The sequence below is a fragment of the Ochlerotatus camptorhynchus genome, unplaced genomic scaffold, assembly GCF_037179485.1.
Source record: "Ochlerotatus camptorhynchus isolate MF236.1 unplaced genomic scaffold, CSIRO-AGI_Acam_v1.1 ptg000254l, whole genome shotgun sequence".
NCBI lineage: Eukaryota > Metazoa > Arthropoda > Insecta > Diptera > Culicidae > Ochlerotatus > Ochlerotatus camptorhynchus.
The window spans coordinates 1,557-18,658 of NW_027040744.1; the positions used below are offsets into that span (position 1 = coordinate 1,557).

General features: G+C 38.9%; 3 protein-coding genes across 6 annotated transcripts in view; 1 reads left to right on the plus strand and 2 right to left on the minus strand.

Moving 5' to 3' along the window:
- Positions 1–784: 784 nt before the first annotated feature.
- LOC135704984 (2-methoxy-6-polyprenyl-1,4-benzoquinol methylase, mitochondrial-like) lies at positions 785–1,220 on the minus strand (the record flags this gene model as incomplete). Its single annotated transcript, XM_065226533.1, has 1 exon — positions 785–1,220. A coding segment is annotated over exon 1 (436 nt), but the record flags the coding sequence as incomplete, so codon positions are not given.
- A 3,817-nt stretch (positions 1,221–5,037) lies between these two features.
- On the plus strand, positions 5,038–7,402 carry LOC135704982 (protein GUCD1). The gene is made up of 6 exons (XM_065226529.1): positions 5,038–5,181; positions 5,250–5,412; positions 5,478–5,601; positions 5,678–5,865; positions 5,931–6,037; positions 7,085–7,402. Exons 1-6 carry the CDS (start codon positions 5,175–5,177, stop codon positions 7,177–7,179), a joined length of 684 nt encoding a protein of 227 aa, XP_065082601.1. The 5' UTR covers positions 5,038–5,174; the 3' UTR covers positions 7,180–7,402.
- Positions 7,275–17,102, minus strand: part of sno (strawberry notch) — a 28,982-nt gene continuing 19,154 nt past the window's right edge. For 2 of the 4 annotated variants that reach the window (XM_065226526.1, XM_065226524.1), the window contains 10 exons: positions 16,216–16,424; positions 13,139–13,223; positions 12,691–13,076; positions 12,209–12,615; positions 11,994–12,147; positions 11,636–11,916; positions 10,123–11,564; positions 9,924–10,062; positions 9,523–9,868; positions 7,275–9,448 (listed from right to left, as the gene is read on the minus strand). In XM_065226526.1, the coding sequence (XP_065082598.1) occupies positions 9,203–9,448; positions 9,523–9,868; positions 9,924–10,062; positions 10,123–11,564; positions 11,636–11,916; positions 11,994–12,147; positions 12,209–12,615; positions 12,691–13,076; positions 13,139–13,223; positions 16,216–16,424 (3,695 nt within the window). In that variant the 3' untranslated portion in view covers positions 7,275–9,202. Of the gene's footprint in view, positions 9,449–9,522; positions 9,869–9,923; positions 10,063–10,122; positions 11,565–11,635; positions 11,917–11,993; positions 12,148–12,208; positions 12,616–12,690; positions 13,077–13,138; positions 13,224–16,103; positions 16,165–16,215; positions 16,425–17,102 lie in introns of those variants that run through there. The other 2 variants (XM_065226525.1, XM_065226527.1) reach the window with 2 other exon arrangements.

The following is a 17,102-nucleotide window of genomic DNA, read 5'->3' on the forward strand; positions in this document are numbered from 1 at the left end:
GGTCATAAAAGTTAAATATGGAGCTTCTTAATGCTTTCTAGAGCTTTAATTCAACAGTGTAGCTTGCTAGTAATGTTCTAAAGCTGTTACAGCTTTCAAATAAGTCGATTTTTAAATTTTCTGGCATGTGCGAAAATATTACTGTGCAATTATTTTTTGCACAGGAGTCTAATTTGGTGCAAAATGCGCAATATATGTAAGAAGCAAGAAGAGGCGGTACAGTTTGTGTATGTCACATAGAACATGTCGATTTCGCTTCCAGAGTGTCACAATCAGCGATTAGCTATAACGAATAGTACTCACTCATGACGATTACTCATTACAGCTAAAATAGATAATTATGACCCTTTGAAATCAAAATTGACTGGTTTTATGTGTCATACACAAACTGTACCTCCTCTTCTTGCATATTACATATAAAAATTATTATTATAATATCTCATAGTTTCATAATTTAGAAAAGTAGTATTATAGCACTAATGAGTATGTGTAGGCCTGATTGCCATCCATTGACGGCAATCGAATGTGCAGGAAGGCAGCTTCCACACCTGCGTAGGATATCGCACTCATTCAAACACACATGGGCCAATTGTGAGTAATTGATAGCTCAACATTCCCTACCCGATGGTGATGTTAATTTGCGTGGGCGTACATCGGTAAAAACGACGTAAGTTGAGGGCCGGCGCAAATTCGCAGTAAGGACGTTATAAACCCAAAAAAGAGGAAGCAAAGATAAAATAGAATATTATGCAAGGTAATCCTCACCTTTGGTACCTCTCCTTACCCACATCCAGCATGTTCTGATTGATATCCGATACTGTAACGTGGTTGGTAACTGCACTGTCTTGAGGAGACAGGTTGTTGAGGTACTTCAAATAGCGAAATGCGATATCTCCCGTTCCACCGGCCATATCCAACAACCGGTTGCCTCCGCCAATCGGCGCTAATCGCTCAATGAACATGTCTTTCCACACCCGATGGATTCCAAGCGACATGGCATCATTCATAAGATCATAGGACGACGCTACTTGTTCGAAAACTTTGTGCACCTTTTGCCACTTCTCGCTTTCCTTCACAGTTTCAAATCCAAAATGGGTTACCGATTCGTCCTGTTTGGTATTATGCGCTTTCTGTTCCGAATAACTTGCAATAACTAAACGGAATCGGAATGAAACCGACGGGATGAGCCGGGAACCGGCTTTTATATGACGGGTCAGCATGGTTACACAATGCCGAAGAACCACAATAATGTGTATGTTCACTTGCGAAACTAACCGAATACTGTTACAGAAGTTGAAAGAAACAACAAACAAGAACGAGGTCAAGCGTCGAACAGGTTGCGCACGATGGTCGATTTTTACCTGAACGTCAAAAACAGCTGATGGATTTTTGGCTGCGCTCGTTTCGATCGTGCATTCACCCGCGGGAACCCAAAAACGAATGAACCACAGACAATCAGACATAACTTGTCACTGCCGGAAGGGTCGATTTAGAAAATGTGAACACTGACTGTAACACGGATAGAAATCCGCTTATACTTTTTGGCTTTTTATTCATAAAATGTATAAGTCAACTAATAAAAAACAAAACTTAATGTAAATCATGTCCGATGTCAAATCTCAGGCCACTGACAAGGCCTATACCAACAGCAACGCCCTAATAAAAATTGTATGGTTAATTTGCTTAACGACGTGTTCTGAGTATCATCCAAACCATATGTGGAATAGTTCAATGATTTGGGTTATCGTTCGTTTATGGTTATTTTTTATTAGGGCGTTTGACGGGCTCAAATCGTTTATTATGCTGTGCTGGGTCCGCTGTTATACATATTGCATACGCGCCTGCCACTGGGCTGTCAAATCTAGATGAACATTTCAAAAGGTCAGGCGTAATATTTGATAACGGCACAAAAGCATTTGTAAACAAACTTTCTAAGGCCCTTTAGACGCTAACCAAGGTACGCCCACGCAAACCAACACCACTTTCCGAAAGAGGAGAGTTGCCCCTATCCGATGATGTTGTTGTTGTTGCGTGAGCGTACTTTGGTTAGCGGGTAAAGGGCCTTAGAAAGTATGTTTATAAAAGCTTTTGTACCGTTATCAAATGTTACGCCTGAGGTCCTATCTGCATTGATCGATTCTCTTCATCGACTTTCTCATTCGTCAATAACTCAACTGCAAAACCTTTCCCTGATGTATTTGACGTTTTGGACGCTAGATAAGAACCTCCTTTATCAAATGCAGATGACCTCAAAATCTTCCTACGAATCTGCTCCATTGCTGACTGTCACTTTCTTCAACGTCAACTGAATGTATTCGCTAGTTGGTGCAGGTTAAACAGAATGGTAGTGAACCCAGCCAAATGCTCCGCTATTACGTTCTCACGAAAACAACAACCGATAATATTTAGCTATGACCTGCTTGGCTCGACAATCGAACGCGTGAATCAGGTGAAAGACTTGGGTGTGATCTTGGATTCGCAGCTTTCTTTCAAGCAACACATTGCATATGTTGTTGATAAGGCGTCAAGAACTTTAGGGTTCATTTTTAGGATAGCTAAAAACTTCACTGATATCTACTGTCTAAAATCTCTCTATTGTTCGCTTGTTCGATCGACGCTTGAATATTGTTCAGCGGTTTGGAACCCAAACTACAACAACGGTGCCGAGAGAATTGAATCTGTTCAACGTCGCTTTCTTCGTTTTGCGTTGCGTAGATTGCCTTGGAACGATCCGTTTCGATTACCAAGCTACGAAAGCCGTTGTCAACTTATCGACCTAGAACTTCTCCGGACTAGAAGAGACACAAACAGAGCCCTTACCGTGGCCGATATCCTACAAGGAAGGACAGATTGTGAGGCTATCCTGAGGCAAATTGACCTGAATGTTCAACCCCGACCGCTTCGTAATAACCTTATGCTAAGACTGCCTCTACGTCGCACAAATTATGGAGCGTACGGTGCGATTTGCGGACTGCAGAGAACATTCAACAGAGTTGCATCTGTTTTCGACTTTCATCTTTCCCGTGATGCGCTTCGTCGAAAGTTTTCTTCTGTTTTTCGCCGGCAGGAGTTAAGATATTGACTATAAGATATACGTTTTTTAATGTTTTTTTATGTTATGACCATGCTTGAATGTAATTTTTTTTACCATAGTTGATAAGGTTTAAATCATTGGGGCTTCATCCAGCCTGTTGATGTAATTAAATAAATAAATAAATAAATAAAAATAAATAAATAAACTATGTGGTAGAATTAGCGCGAAATCTGTTTGCATACCAGTGGTTATGAAGAGAGAAAGTCGATGAAGAGAATCGATCAAAGCAGATAGGACCATTTGAAATGTTCATCGAAATATATAAATGGTAACACATACCGTTTATTCATTTTTATAGAACCTACACACTTAATCTAGCTCGGTAAAATCTCCAAAAGCCGATTACCTCGGCATTCTCTTTTGCTGATATCTCTGCAAAATATCTGTTTGTTAGCTGACAGCTCAGCAAAATGTAATTTGTTAGCTGAGTCTCGGCAATTGTTTTACTGAATCTCAGTAAAATAAATTGCAGAATTACTCGGCTGTTGGAATTTCGGCGAAAATATTTAAGTGTGTATATGTGGTTTGTCTTATGGAATGTATAAGGCTGATGTTTTGACAAAAATGTATAAGTGTAGCACATGAATAAAATAATTTATTTTCGTTTCGTTTTTAGATATCCCTTATGCAATTTTTATGATTATTTTGCTTAACGACGTGTTCGGGGAATCATCTAAACTATGTGTGGAATAGTCTACCATTTGGGTTATCGTTAATTTATGGAATTTGACGTTTCAATACAACTGCCGTCTGTGCACAACCTGGGGCACACGCCATAATATAGGGCCCTATTATGTATGTCAAGTCGAGCGTCACTTCTGGTCACTGCTCTATTATGGTATTACAGAAGTATACACAGCTAAACAAAACAACCCAACGCTTGGGTTCTTAACATATCTCACACTAGCGAATCAACCATCGAAAAATCTTTTTCCATTTCTTGCATCGCGCATCATATTTTTACAGGAAATCTTCAGAATCGTAACTCAATTTTTCCTGCATCTCGATTCGCTCTCACGTTTGTTGTCAAAATCTAAGCGAGGAACACAACCTAATGGGAGTCTTCCATGTACCAAGTTGACTTTGAGTAAGTGGTGTACAATTTAATACTAAGAATTTGACGTTGGGTAAAAACAAGTTACAAGTAAAGTCTATTTACATGCGAGTGATCCCTACTATATGCGATATGATCGCATGATCTATGATATCGTTTTTGTATGGTACCCGTTTGTAATGGTGTCAGCTCAAAATTAAGTTGGCGCACGAAACTGTTGACATGGTTAAATGGAACTCAATATTGGGTACTTTTTTCTATCCGTTAGTGTTTTAAACACATGTTTTTAAATAAAAATATATTCAAAAGTTTTATGTCAGTTTGTCTGTGAGTTAACCAAACACGTATACGCATGCATTGTATATATTTTGATTCGAATTCCTTTTACCGCATCGTTCGCATTCAAAAAAATAAACTTCAGACTGTCTGGATCAATGATTTCATTACCGAGGTGAAGCAATCGGTGAAGTTGTGTGAGTGAAACCCCTGTACGATACCAATGACGTTTATATAAGGTCTGGGCCAAAGGGCTTATTGGTGTTAGTGAAATGTGCAAATGGTTAGTGGTGTTCGTATTATATTGCAATGTTTATCTTTTTACACGAAACAGCTGTTGGCAGTGACGTATATCTATCTGTTCTCAGTATGTTGGCAGTGACGTATATCTATCTGTTCGCAGATGTTCAGCAATGTTTACAACATTTTTGCTTCTAACACCAGCAAGCTGCCTGTTGGCCCAGACCTTATATAAATGTCATTGGTACGATACAAGCAATTAGTGACGTCACTAATTGCGTTTACGTTGATTTTTTGGATTACTAATCCAACCATATTTCACGATCTGCTTCACCTCTCATTGTCTTGTTGTGTCTGGTTGCCGTTCTCTCTTCTTTGATGGGGTTGGATGTTAGTCCAATGTTCATTCATGGACCAGAGATAATACATTATTTTTTGTGTTCGATAAGACTGATTTGTTCACATGTCGATAACTATTGATAAGGAACTGTCTACAATTCGCATGTAAAAATGAAAGGTATGTTGCACTGCTCATAACCAATAAATTATGATTTTGTAGTATAAAATAAACTTTGTCTTCAACAGAAACGCTCCCTGCATTTGTAGAACACCCTTTGGTTCACTTCCGACAGCGTTACGAATGGGATTGTGGCCTGTCGTGTATTTTGATGCTTTTAGGCCACAATGAGAAACGCAATTTCCTGGATAATTTTAAACACATCTGTCATACGGGTGGATTTGGAGAAAGGTTTATATTTGAGATTTCCTCAAACCACATCGAACGAAATAATATCTCAAGGTCTTCTATTTCAGTACATGGACCATCGACCTGTGCTACGTCCTCAAGGATTTTGGCGTAAAGCACAAGTACATCACGACTACATTCGGAGCAAATCCATCACACCTTGGGAAGGAGTACTACAAATGCTTTAACACGGTATATATGGCAGACAAGGTCGATCGTTGTGGCTCACCATATAATAATTATAATTTGATTGTATCGTTTTTACTAGGACGAGATGCGAGTTAATGAGAAATTTGCCAACGCATCTTCCCGTGGCATTCCTATTGAAACTAAATCAATGTCGCACCAGTTCCTGCAGGAGCATTTAGCAAACCATGGCAATATTATTCTGCTAACCAACGCCTCTCTATTGTATTGTGATCTTTGTAAAACCAATAAGCTTTCCAAGGAATTAAGGTTAGCACTTTATTTCAAGTCTGGCAGTCAGCATAAATAATGTTGAACTTCACTCTCTTTTTCAGATCATGTCTAGGATTGAAAGCAGCTTACATGGGGCATTACATCATCCTGTGTGGCTACGACCAGAGAATACGGAAATTTATATACCGAAATCCTGCATTTAAAGACAGTAAGTTATCGGACTATCAGATAGCCTAGTCAGTTAAGGCACGGTATTTCCAAACAGGAGGTCGCGGGTTCAATTTCCGGTGAAATTAAAAAAAATGTTGTCCTCTTCCCCATAATGTTTTTGGATTACGTGGGCGATCATCGGTTCGTGCGAAAAGGGCATTATAGTAATGACCCGATTTTATCAGCCCTCTTTTTGAAAATCTTTTCTAATATTCTACGAAACCCATGTGATGAGAAAGATTTGGAATTACGGTTATGTGAAATTATTGAAAGACAAAAGCCTGATGCGCGGAGGGGCTGACAAAATCAGGTAATTACTGTATAAGTTTTGTTTACAGGCGGCCAAAATTCAGTTGTAGGATCATGACAAAATAGTGAAATTCAGGATATTGGAAATTGTTTTTAATTTCAAATATTTAAATTTTTACAAGTTCCAAAATCTTTAAAAATGCTATTCCTGGCATTTTTTTAATATTTCAAAGCATGTGATTGTTTTTTTAAATCCACGATCTTGACTTGAAAGTCTGCTTTACTCTGGGCCTTGATTTTTTGCTAATTCCAAAATTTTAATTAAGCAGTTGTCCGTTAAATTTCAAATGACCCGTAACCTCGAATTTTGTTTTACGACGTGTATCTGTCAAAACATAAGCAATTATAACGGAATTAAAAGGAAATAAATCAACACACTTAAAAGCTCTCCATAAAAGGATTCCCCGCTAAACGGTTCGACAAAATTAATTCAATGTTATTCCCCATAAAGAAATCGAGTAAACTAGGAGCGAAAATCGGGGCTCGTCGTTTACTAGAGCAAAGGCCGCGGGATATTTTGCCCGGGAAGTTCAGAACATTTTTCCAACCCGACCGGGAATCGAACTCGCCGCCTCTCAGTTTGCTAATACCGTGCCTTCACTGATTGAGCTATCTTAGGCCCCAGTTATCAAACCAGACCCTTTCCCAAAAAAAAACTTTATTGAAAATATCTCATTACTGGCATTGAAGGTCGTCGATGTAGGAGTACTAATGCATAATTTTACATCGTTCACAGGAGTATGTTTCATGTCCTACGAAGCAATGGACAAAGCACGGAAAGCTAATGGAACCGATGAGGATATCATTCTACTCTATGACAAACAATTGTGATAACAAGAAATGTTTTATTATTATTTTTTGCATTTTACCAAGGATTTCGGATGCCCTCTACACGATGAGTGTCCACGAGACACCAGAACAACAAATTCTCCATTCATCACAATGTATTTATTCGTTATTTAATTGCTACAGTCTTATGATAACCCTACGAGTAAATTCCTATTGATTTATTTTGTACATTATAGCTGTAATTTATAACTAAAATAAACCTTGTTTAATTTAATTTAGTATCGGTTTGATTTGATGGAGAAACAAAAGTAATAGACCAATTCCATGTTCCAAACTTGACCGAAGACTATGTTTTGGCTCGCGAAAGGCGCTAGACAATTACACTGGAGTCGGTTTCTACGCGGTTTATTTCCAATCGTAATATCTGTTTTGGGTCAAAAGTAATCAACAACTTAAACAAAATTCAAGTTTTTTGTGTAAATCCAGAATTTAAAATATATCCTACCTAGATATTGACCATAAGCTAAAATCACATGAGTTAACAAAATCCAATCATTTAAAAATGTTTAAGCATGTGAATAGACGTGAATAGACTTCTCTGACGTTTGTGAAATGCACTAGTATTAGTGCAGAGCTTGGGGTAAATTATAAGTATAAGTCCAAGAAAACCTTTGAATTCACCCAAAGTTCTGCACTAATACTTGTGTAATTCATAAACGTCAGAGAAGTCTATTTATCAATTTCGGTTGGTCGGTTTTTATGCGGTACATATCCCCCACGAAAAAAACCAACTCCAGTGTATTAGAAACGTAACTCCCAGAATTGAATTTGTTGATCTAAAAACAAGCGGTTCAAGATTAATCGTTCTCTAAGCAACTATCACACTCACTCACACGCACGCGCAGACGCATATTTTGATACTAAGATTATTCGGCATTTAGGGTACATGTCACCGACAAATGATAAATTTTAGGATGGTGCCTCGTTGATGGACAGAACATATCTATACACAGTTTCCCGATAAATATGACAGGATGAGCTGATGGGAAACAGCCTAGTTTTATGATAAAAGGGCCTTGCACAAATGATCAGATTGTAATGCAATCCAGTAGTGTCCAATATTCCCGGATCGCATTAGAATCGACTCGTTTGTGGCCCTTAACGCTCCCGGATTGATACAATAGGTTTCCATAATTTTTGATTACCTAACTCATTAAAATCTATACACCAGACTTGCTTAAGTGTACTATCACGTGTATCTGTTTCAGGAAATTGCCGTCAACCGCCCGCTGGACCTCCAATTCACCGTTCCTTTTCGTATAATTTGCAAATAAAAATTGGAGGGATCACTGAAATAAATAGGGACATCGACACTCACCACCAATATTTCATTAGCCAAAGCATATTTGTTTATCCTGTATCATAAACAAACCTCATTATTTGTATAGTTTAAACGTAGGAAAAAAATGATGACCTACATTTTTGCGTCGACACATGGAAAATTATTTGTTTGCTTAGTGGTTCCTATGGAGCCATCGACATAGGGAGAAAGAGAGGGATCGAGATATAGAACAATTGATTCGTGAACATCTGAAGGGACTGTTCAGGTAATCGGGATGGGGAAAATATCCTGATATAAAACATCGAGATACGGAGAGTTAACTATATAAACTAAATGTATGTTCTAGTTCTTTCACTTTGAATGTTTCTCGTCGATGAGTTTGTCATAATCTTTAAAATTAGTTCACTATTAATAGCGAAAACTAATTCTCATTTCCCTCCACGTGAACAATGAACTGGACACGCATAATTCATTCATTTTTTGGTCAAAACCTTATCATAAATAACATGCAGTTTATGTCGCATGTAAAGAAACCCTCGTAAAGGCTTCTATAAAAACGACCAATGGATATTTTTCTCATTCGCATAATAGGGAAATGTTAACGAAGTCGTTATCTACCCAATTTACCTACGAACCATGTGGTAGGCCGACTTTGTCAACGTAATATTTCTCTCAAGTGAGCGGAGCGCGGGCGGGCGGATCACGGTGTCAGATTTCCATTCTTTACTTGTCCAAAAAAGACTGCTCCTCGACTTTCTCTGAATCGCTACCCAAATCCCTCGTCAAATGATCGACACAATTTTTGGGAATAAGAGTTCCTACGATCTTATTGCCTTCTTTCGTTTTCAGCCGAATCACCTGCATACGATTCTGGCTTCCAGCCCGAGCGGCTAGATTGTTTTCCACCCTCGACCAAACAGACAACACAGATCCAGAGAGCACATAATAGGTTCTCCTTCGAAGACCAATCTATAGAAATTGTTACAAACATGTTTGATTAGAAATCTGATTTGTTCAATCTACTCCATGTGCAAACAAAATACCTCGCAATCTTGTCCCATGGAAACATATCGGCACATTCCCTTCCAATAGCTGTGCGCACAGGTATTTACTGAGGCATCATATTGTCGCGTCCAGTGTGGTTCGGCTTCATCGCTCAGTACTTTTTTGAATTTTTTCTCCACTTCCTCGAGTGATTCATGTTTAACCTGCAAACCGGTATTGGGCCTATATATCTGGAACATGATATCTTTCTTACGCTTCGTATCGGTCTTCTTCTTTATATTGACAGAGTCATCAATTTCAACTGCCAAAATTGCCGAATACTTTCCATTGCGTGCTTGTTTGGAAAGATAAAATCCTTCTTTCTCACCGCCTAAATCTGCCCATCTGCAAGTGAGAGAGTTGTTGAAGATACACCACATACAATAGCACATGATCTTACTTGTCAATAGCTTCTTGCCAAATCATTCCTCGTTCAACTTGCACAGTATGTAGCTCGGTTGGCGCAACGCCAGTTGAGTGCTTCCTGATAAACTTGGTGATCTTGATTCGGGTAACATTTTCACCAGCCGCTCCCAGATCTAATGGATGAGCGAAACATATTACAACTGAGCGAATGTAGTTTTAAAAAAACATCTTACCCAAAATACCCAGATCAAAACGACCACGTTTCTTCGCTTGTTCAATAATTGCAGCCAGCGTGTCGGTAAAGTATTTAAACAATCTATTTTGTAGTTCAACCGGCATACCGAGTATTCTGTTCAGGAACTTTGAAATGTTATTGTAATCTTTATCCAAACTTAACACTCCGGGCATCTGTTCGCTGTTAACAATCAATCCAACGCCGACAAGAGCTCCAGCGATGTCTTTGAAGAAATCACCCTTGTAATCACCGGGCGGAGGAACCAAGGGTTGTTCATAGCCCATGATTGTCTTCATTACGGACTCAAGCGCCGATCGACCGTACTTATTGTCAATGTTAAACTGTGACAAGTCACGTGTTTCTGTGGCTCGACGATCTCCATGCGTCAGGGCACCAAGTGATTCAAGTCGTTTAGCTACCGTCGAAGCAAATCGTCGTTCACCGGCAAGATCGGATATAAGGAACATGTACTCTGGTGCATTGACCTGATTGGAACGATGTGTACGACCGAACTGCTGAACGGCACGATCGGCCGACCAGGGTAGCTCCAATGTAATATGAACACGCCGTCGTTGATTACGCACGCGACGATCACTTTGCAGCGAGATACCGCTGGAAGCTGCCTCGGATATGATCGCAACATCCTTCTCACCATCCATGAAGCGTTGCTTTTCAGTAATGTTGAGTGTTTCCAAAGGAACATCTTGCTCGGATCTCGACTCATACTGAATTCCATCATCTGTTTGAACTACCCTTCCTTTTCGACCAGTCATTTCGGCTACGTTTTCAGGACCACCCAGTTCGTCAATCAACTGATCGAGGGTATTCGCTGGCAAGCGATCACCAAGTCTTTCAATCTTAGTCAACAGTTCGTCTTTCATTTTACAAGCGTGTTCAATGGCGTCCTTTGGCGGAGGACCGAGCTGAATCGAAATACCGTTACTGGCCTGAAACATCACCGGTTTTGTTTCGTTCTGTTTCTTCGATAGATGGGCTTGAATTTTGTCTTGAGTCGATGTCGGTTTCTTCTTCGGACTTTTCGGTTTCTTTGGCTTGGCTTTGGTGGTCTTTCCCACCCATGGATCGTCATCGCTATCCGAACCCGCGTAGAAGGGATTATAATCGCTACTTTGGGCGCTATCTGAATCATGATTACTTTCCTCATGTTCACTCTCCGATGCCTTCACATCGGAATCGGAATCACTGTTAGAGTCACTATCCGACGAATTCCTTCGCGCTTTTTTCGGTTTAGCTTGATTTACACTTTTGGCTAACAGATTTTTGCGTTTGAGATCACCACTCACCGAGGGTTTGGAGTTTATTTCCTCGAGTATACTTTCCAGCTGGGTTTTCTTAGGTCCTTCCAAACCTAGAAGCCGATTTATCCGGGTTCGATCGGGTGCTGGGAAATGCTTTTCTACTAGCGATTGGAAAACGCCCCTGAAGAAATAAGAATGCGATATGAGGTTATTTTAAATTGATTATAAATTGAAAAATTCAAATTTACTCACTTTGCAGTCGATACAAAATCAGTCAATTCGCCATCGTCTCTCTCCAATTGCTCCAACGTTCTCGCCTCACCCGTCGATTGTAAGCCAATAACTACACACTTTCCATACTTGATCGCTTCTCTTGCTACGCGGACGGCATGGTTCACCTTAGATGCAATACAGAGATACTTGAAGAAGCGCTGGTGGGCTGACCAAAACTGACCCCACATAGTCTTCTTCATGCGGTTCTCGGCATCAATCAGTTCTGCCGCCTCGGTAAACTTTTGCATAGCTTCCACCCACTGTGAAATACATTGAACACACGAAAAATAAGGAAACCAGTCATTATAAAAGTTAACCTAAGTTCGCTGACAATTACCAATTCTACCGACTCATCATAAACCTGCCTGAAGTCTCTCGTCAGTGGAACTTCTTCGATCTTGAATGTTACCCCATGGAAGCTGAGCTGGCGAGCGATGTACATACCACGCAGTTTCATATCCATCGCAACGATCTCCATCGCACCAACACCTCTGTTGCATAGAATGATTAACTAGTACATGCATTCTGAAAATCAAGTCAACAGTTACAAACCTCTTCTCAACAGCTGCGATAAAGTCCATGAAACTTGGAAACGGGGTACCCTGACCCCAGATTCCTAAGCGCACCATGTACGCCATGTTTCGCGGTTCCGAAGCGCCAGTTGCAGAAGCATATACGACACGAGCCTTAGGAAGCTTATTTTGCAGATCCAATGCTGTGAGACCAGTCTTTGTTGGCTTGCTAGAACCCACTGGGCATAGATTCTTCGCTTTATGACACTCATCAAACACAATCACACCGTCAAAGTCTTCACCGCACCATTGGAGTAGTTGCTTGAGACGAGACTTGTACTTTCCGGTGGTGTTTTGCGATTCTCCAATCAATGCCGAATAGGTGCCGAATATGACACCCTTCTTAACGTTATTGTTTGTAGATGAGTTAATTTTGGCATATTTTAACTGGATGTAAAAGATATGAAATTTAATTCAAACCATGTCACGTTTTTCGTGTTACTGACCTCATTCTATACTGACCTTATTCAGAGCGTAAACGTTGATCCGATTGGCACCAATGTCTCGTAAATCTCTCTCGGCGTCATATCGTAGATCATTGGAAACTGAGATCCAGATCGCTTTCTTGCGTCCTTTCAAGTAGTTTTCATACATTATACCGGCGATTGTCCGACCCTTACCAACACCAGCACCATCACCCACGAGAAATCCGGCCCTAGAACCATCCGCCAGCAGGTGGTCATGTGCTTGGCTGGCATAGGTGATCGATTCTAACTGGAGAGCGCTCAATTGACCGGTATTGATGGTTTCTGGTGGTATGGATAGTTTGTAATATACGTCGGATGGTTCCACCGAAGACAGCGAGGCGGTTTCCACTACCGAGTCGGGATGTTTTTTGCCGATTTTTACTGGAATAAATTGATACTCAGCATTCCTTTATGTTTCATAAAGATAAATATGACACTCTTACGCTTTGCTGGCCAGTACTCGGCATATGTTTCAGCTACACCCATTTCCTCTTCTTCAGCTTCCTCTTCCTCCTGAGGCTGATTTAACTTAAAAAAAAAAGTAAACGTCATTGACTAATTTATAATACACACCCTAAGATTATTTCATACACATTTCTGTGAAATTTTACCGAAATCCCAACAGCTGGACGTTCGGTAATTTATCACAGATATTCTGAAAAAAAAACCGAACGTTCAGCTGTTGAGATTTTGGTAAAATTTCACAGAAATCTGTGAAATAATATTAATGTGCATGTTCCTCATGTTTCTTTCTCGCAAAGAAGATGCATCTCCTAGATTACCACGGCAAAAATAGACAAATGTAAAATTTTTAGGACCTTTACAAAACTACACTTATCATCCTGATAACCTCTTATAAGTCACAGTTCAACAAGGAAAGAATAAAGGTCAATTCGGTTTAACCTATTTTTGACAAGTTCGTCTCTTTTAGCTTATCTACACTCTAAATAAAAATTTCATGTTGATGCGTAACCCCTTAAACATCAAACTTCGATCATTACCACACTTCAATGTCAAATAGAATTTTGATAAAAAATACGTGATTTTCATGTCGGTTGATATTACGAAAATATCACGTAAAAAGTAAGTGGATGTAGATGAATCGATTGCTTCAACTTCAATTTTTTTAATAATGGTAGTAAAATTCATTAAATATTCATCCAGTACAGAGCTGATGATGAAAGTAAAAACATTTTCACGTCAAACGTGTATGGGAGGTTATGTGAGTGTGTTTGTGCTTACGTGATTTACATGTATGACAAAATTATTCAATATGGCATCCTCGAGTTCATTAGAGGAAGATTTCCTCCCTGTTTTGGATTTCCCAACACTTTGCTTCATAAGTTAAATGGCATTTTGTGTATTATTTTGCATCATTTGAAGACCGCCATACACAACTAAATGTATTTACAGTGGGGAATTTTCCATGGAATTCCAAGTAAATAGGATCCTTAAGGGAAGTTTACCGGCCCGAAAATAAAAAAAAATATTTTCTGTACGTTTTTATTTTTCTAAAAATATTGGAAAAAATTATCAAAAAATCAAGAAAATCAGTTTCTTCCTTAGATTTTTGTCAAAAAATACATGTAAAAATATTTTTATGCCATAATGACTTATAAAAAAATGTTTTTGCACATGAATTTTCTTTGAAAAATTAGAAATAAATGTGATTTTTTTTTAAATTTTTGATAGTTAACTACCCTATTTCCGGCCTATTAAGCACAACCCGCACCTCGTCTTGCTTAATCTAGCGCAGTTTAGCACCAAACGGAAAGTTATTATTACTGATGGCTTCCAAATTTATTTACCTTTCCGTATGTACCGTAAAATTTGATAAAGAGAAACCAATCGTTGAGATATTGTCAAAAGTCTAACACTGCTTCTTGACGCCAAACTCGGCATATGGATTCTAAACTCGGCCTAACGCATTGAAACGCCAATGAATTCACTTGGGCCTATCGGATAAAGATAAAAATTGATTCGGTCCGAGCGCTTCTTTTGTTTTTGGGAATAATGGGTGCAAACCTTCATATCACGCGTTCTCATTGACGTAGCTTATTAACTAAAGTATCGTACCAAACGCATAATTGACTTGTTAACTCTGAAATCATGGATAATGTTGAAGTTTTCTGCTCGATAGGCCAAAAATGGGCGATTAGGCCGAAGTAGTTCTCTACCCTTTCTTTCTCCAATTTTTTTTAGAAAAATCAAAACGTAATTATTTTTTTTCGGAGCGGTGAGCTTCCCCTTAAGGGAAGTTTATACTGGGAAGTACTTAATGATATCACCTATACGATCGTTGCCCTAACCTCAATCTACCTGCTCAATAACTCTCAAAACGCAAACAAATAAAAAGTTATTGCTCTAAATCAATATAAATCAGTGAATATAGAAGACACTATGCATATGCCTCTAAATTAAGTTTTCAAAGTTGTTGAACCTCTAAAAAGTAAGGTTACGCAACGTCACTGAGTCCTAGCTAAATGTTGCGGATAATATGTGAGGAGCGTTATGAGTGTGTTGATTTATTTCCTTTTAATTCCGTTATAATTCTCGTTATAAGGAAATCAATCAACACGCTCAAAAAGTTCTTCATAAAGGGATTCCGTTCCGTTCGACAACATTAAGATTTACATAATTTGATTCAATACATTTGATAGTGTTCCCGTCCAGTTCAAAGAAGTCCACCACGACGAACGCACGTTACAGTTCATCATTAACATTTGTTTTGTTATAGATTGTTATTTGTTTTTCATGTATCGCTTGAAAGTGTGTGTGTGTGTGTGTGTCTCTGTGTGTGTGTGTGTGTGTGTGTGTGTGTGTGTGTGTGTGTGTGTGTGTGTGTGTATTTGATCAGTTTTAAATGTTTATCTGAAATATTGATTCAAGAATGTTATTCTAATACACTATGATGATGATGAAGATGGTTCCTACAACGGCGTCAGCACTTAATTAAAGATGAGAAGTCTGACTTCGGACATCCGAACCGACCTTAACGGAAATCATGATTATTGTTGTAGCCATGACAAACCTGGATGTTATCGAAACCAGAGGGATGAAACTACCCAACTCAACTTAGAGTAAAATAAGTGTTGCTTCAATTGCGTCATCCTAACCTCAATCTACCTGTACACCGGTTTTCAAAACTGCTTGAAAATGTACACATATTAGTGAAGCTAGGAATTCTCTACAATCTGCAACTGATTCGAGACCATTAATCAGGTTTTTAACGTTGGTACACAGGTAAAAAGTGCGTAGAAACATTTTGTTTTTTTTTTACAAACTTGTTCAAAATAGAGAGGTAATACTAACACGGGTCTTAGTAGGATTTATAAAAAACCCTATCTTTTAAACATATGTCGCTCGATCAGTGCTCGAAATTTAGAAGCTATTATTATCTATTCTTACCCTGCATTATGGTGAACATCTTCGACAATAATGAAACATATGAAACATGGTACGTAGGGAGCTCAACTAACAATAAAAGAGAAACAATAATCAACTGAAAAATACCACATACATAACTGAATACTGGTTGCTGTTGTACCTTTGCTGCATCGGCCATCCAGATCTGGGAGAGTAGGTTCGTAGGTATGCCACTGGTCAGGTAGTGAGGATTGGCAGCAACCAGCGCCTTCAATTGTTCAAGCATGATTTGATTGCTTGTCATGTGATTTACGTTACTCATCGATGAACTGCCACTGAATCCAAGTGAAGCCGCCATACCCACTAACATTGGACGATAACAAAAATACGTTCATTAATATTGTGCATTATCTCTAATACCCCGATCACACTACAACCTATGTTGCGTGATATAACCTATCTTGATATCAGCATCCATACATCTAGTTTTCACTGGAAATAATATGTATGATGTTTGATATGAAGATACTCTATCTCACGTTATATAGGATGTAGTATGAACGGGGTATAAGTGGTGTTTGGGACATAATATACAGAAGTGTTAAACCCAACAAAAGGTGCCATAGTATCAGAATCGAGTTGAGAAGGACTAATAAGATATGACATGCATAAAATCGATAGTCTCATGAGACGTGGACAGCGACGCGTATGCAATGCTTCCATTTCTCGAATGCAATGCAACGCTAATTCAATTGTAAGATGTTTGCATCCATCGACGGCTAACATTAATTAGCGAAGCAAAGAGAGATAGAGCCAATATAATGCATTGAAGTATGGCAGAGACAGTATTTAGGAGGAAGGAGAAGCGAAGAAAATGAGACAAGGATATGGACATCAGGCTTGCTATTGGCCTTTCAAAATTGAACATGGCTGCAATTATTATTAAGATATACATAGACAGACGACTACACACATAATGCGAAAATAAACTGAATAAATTATGCTTACAGCGAACGATTTCGATATGGAAACTCTAATAAA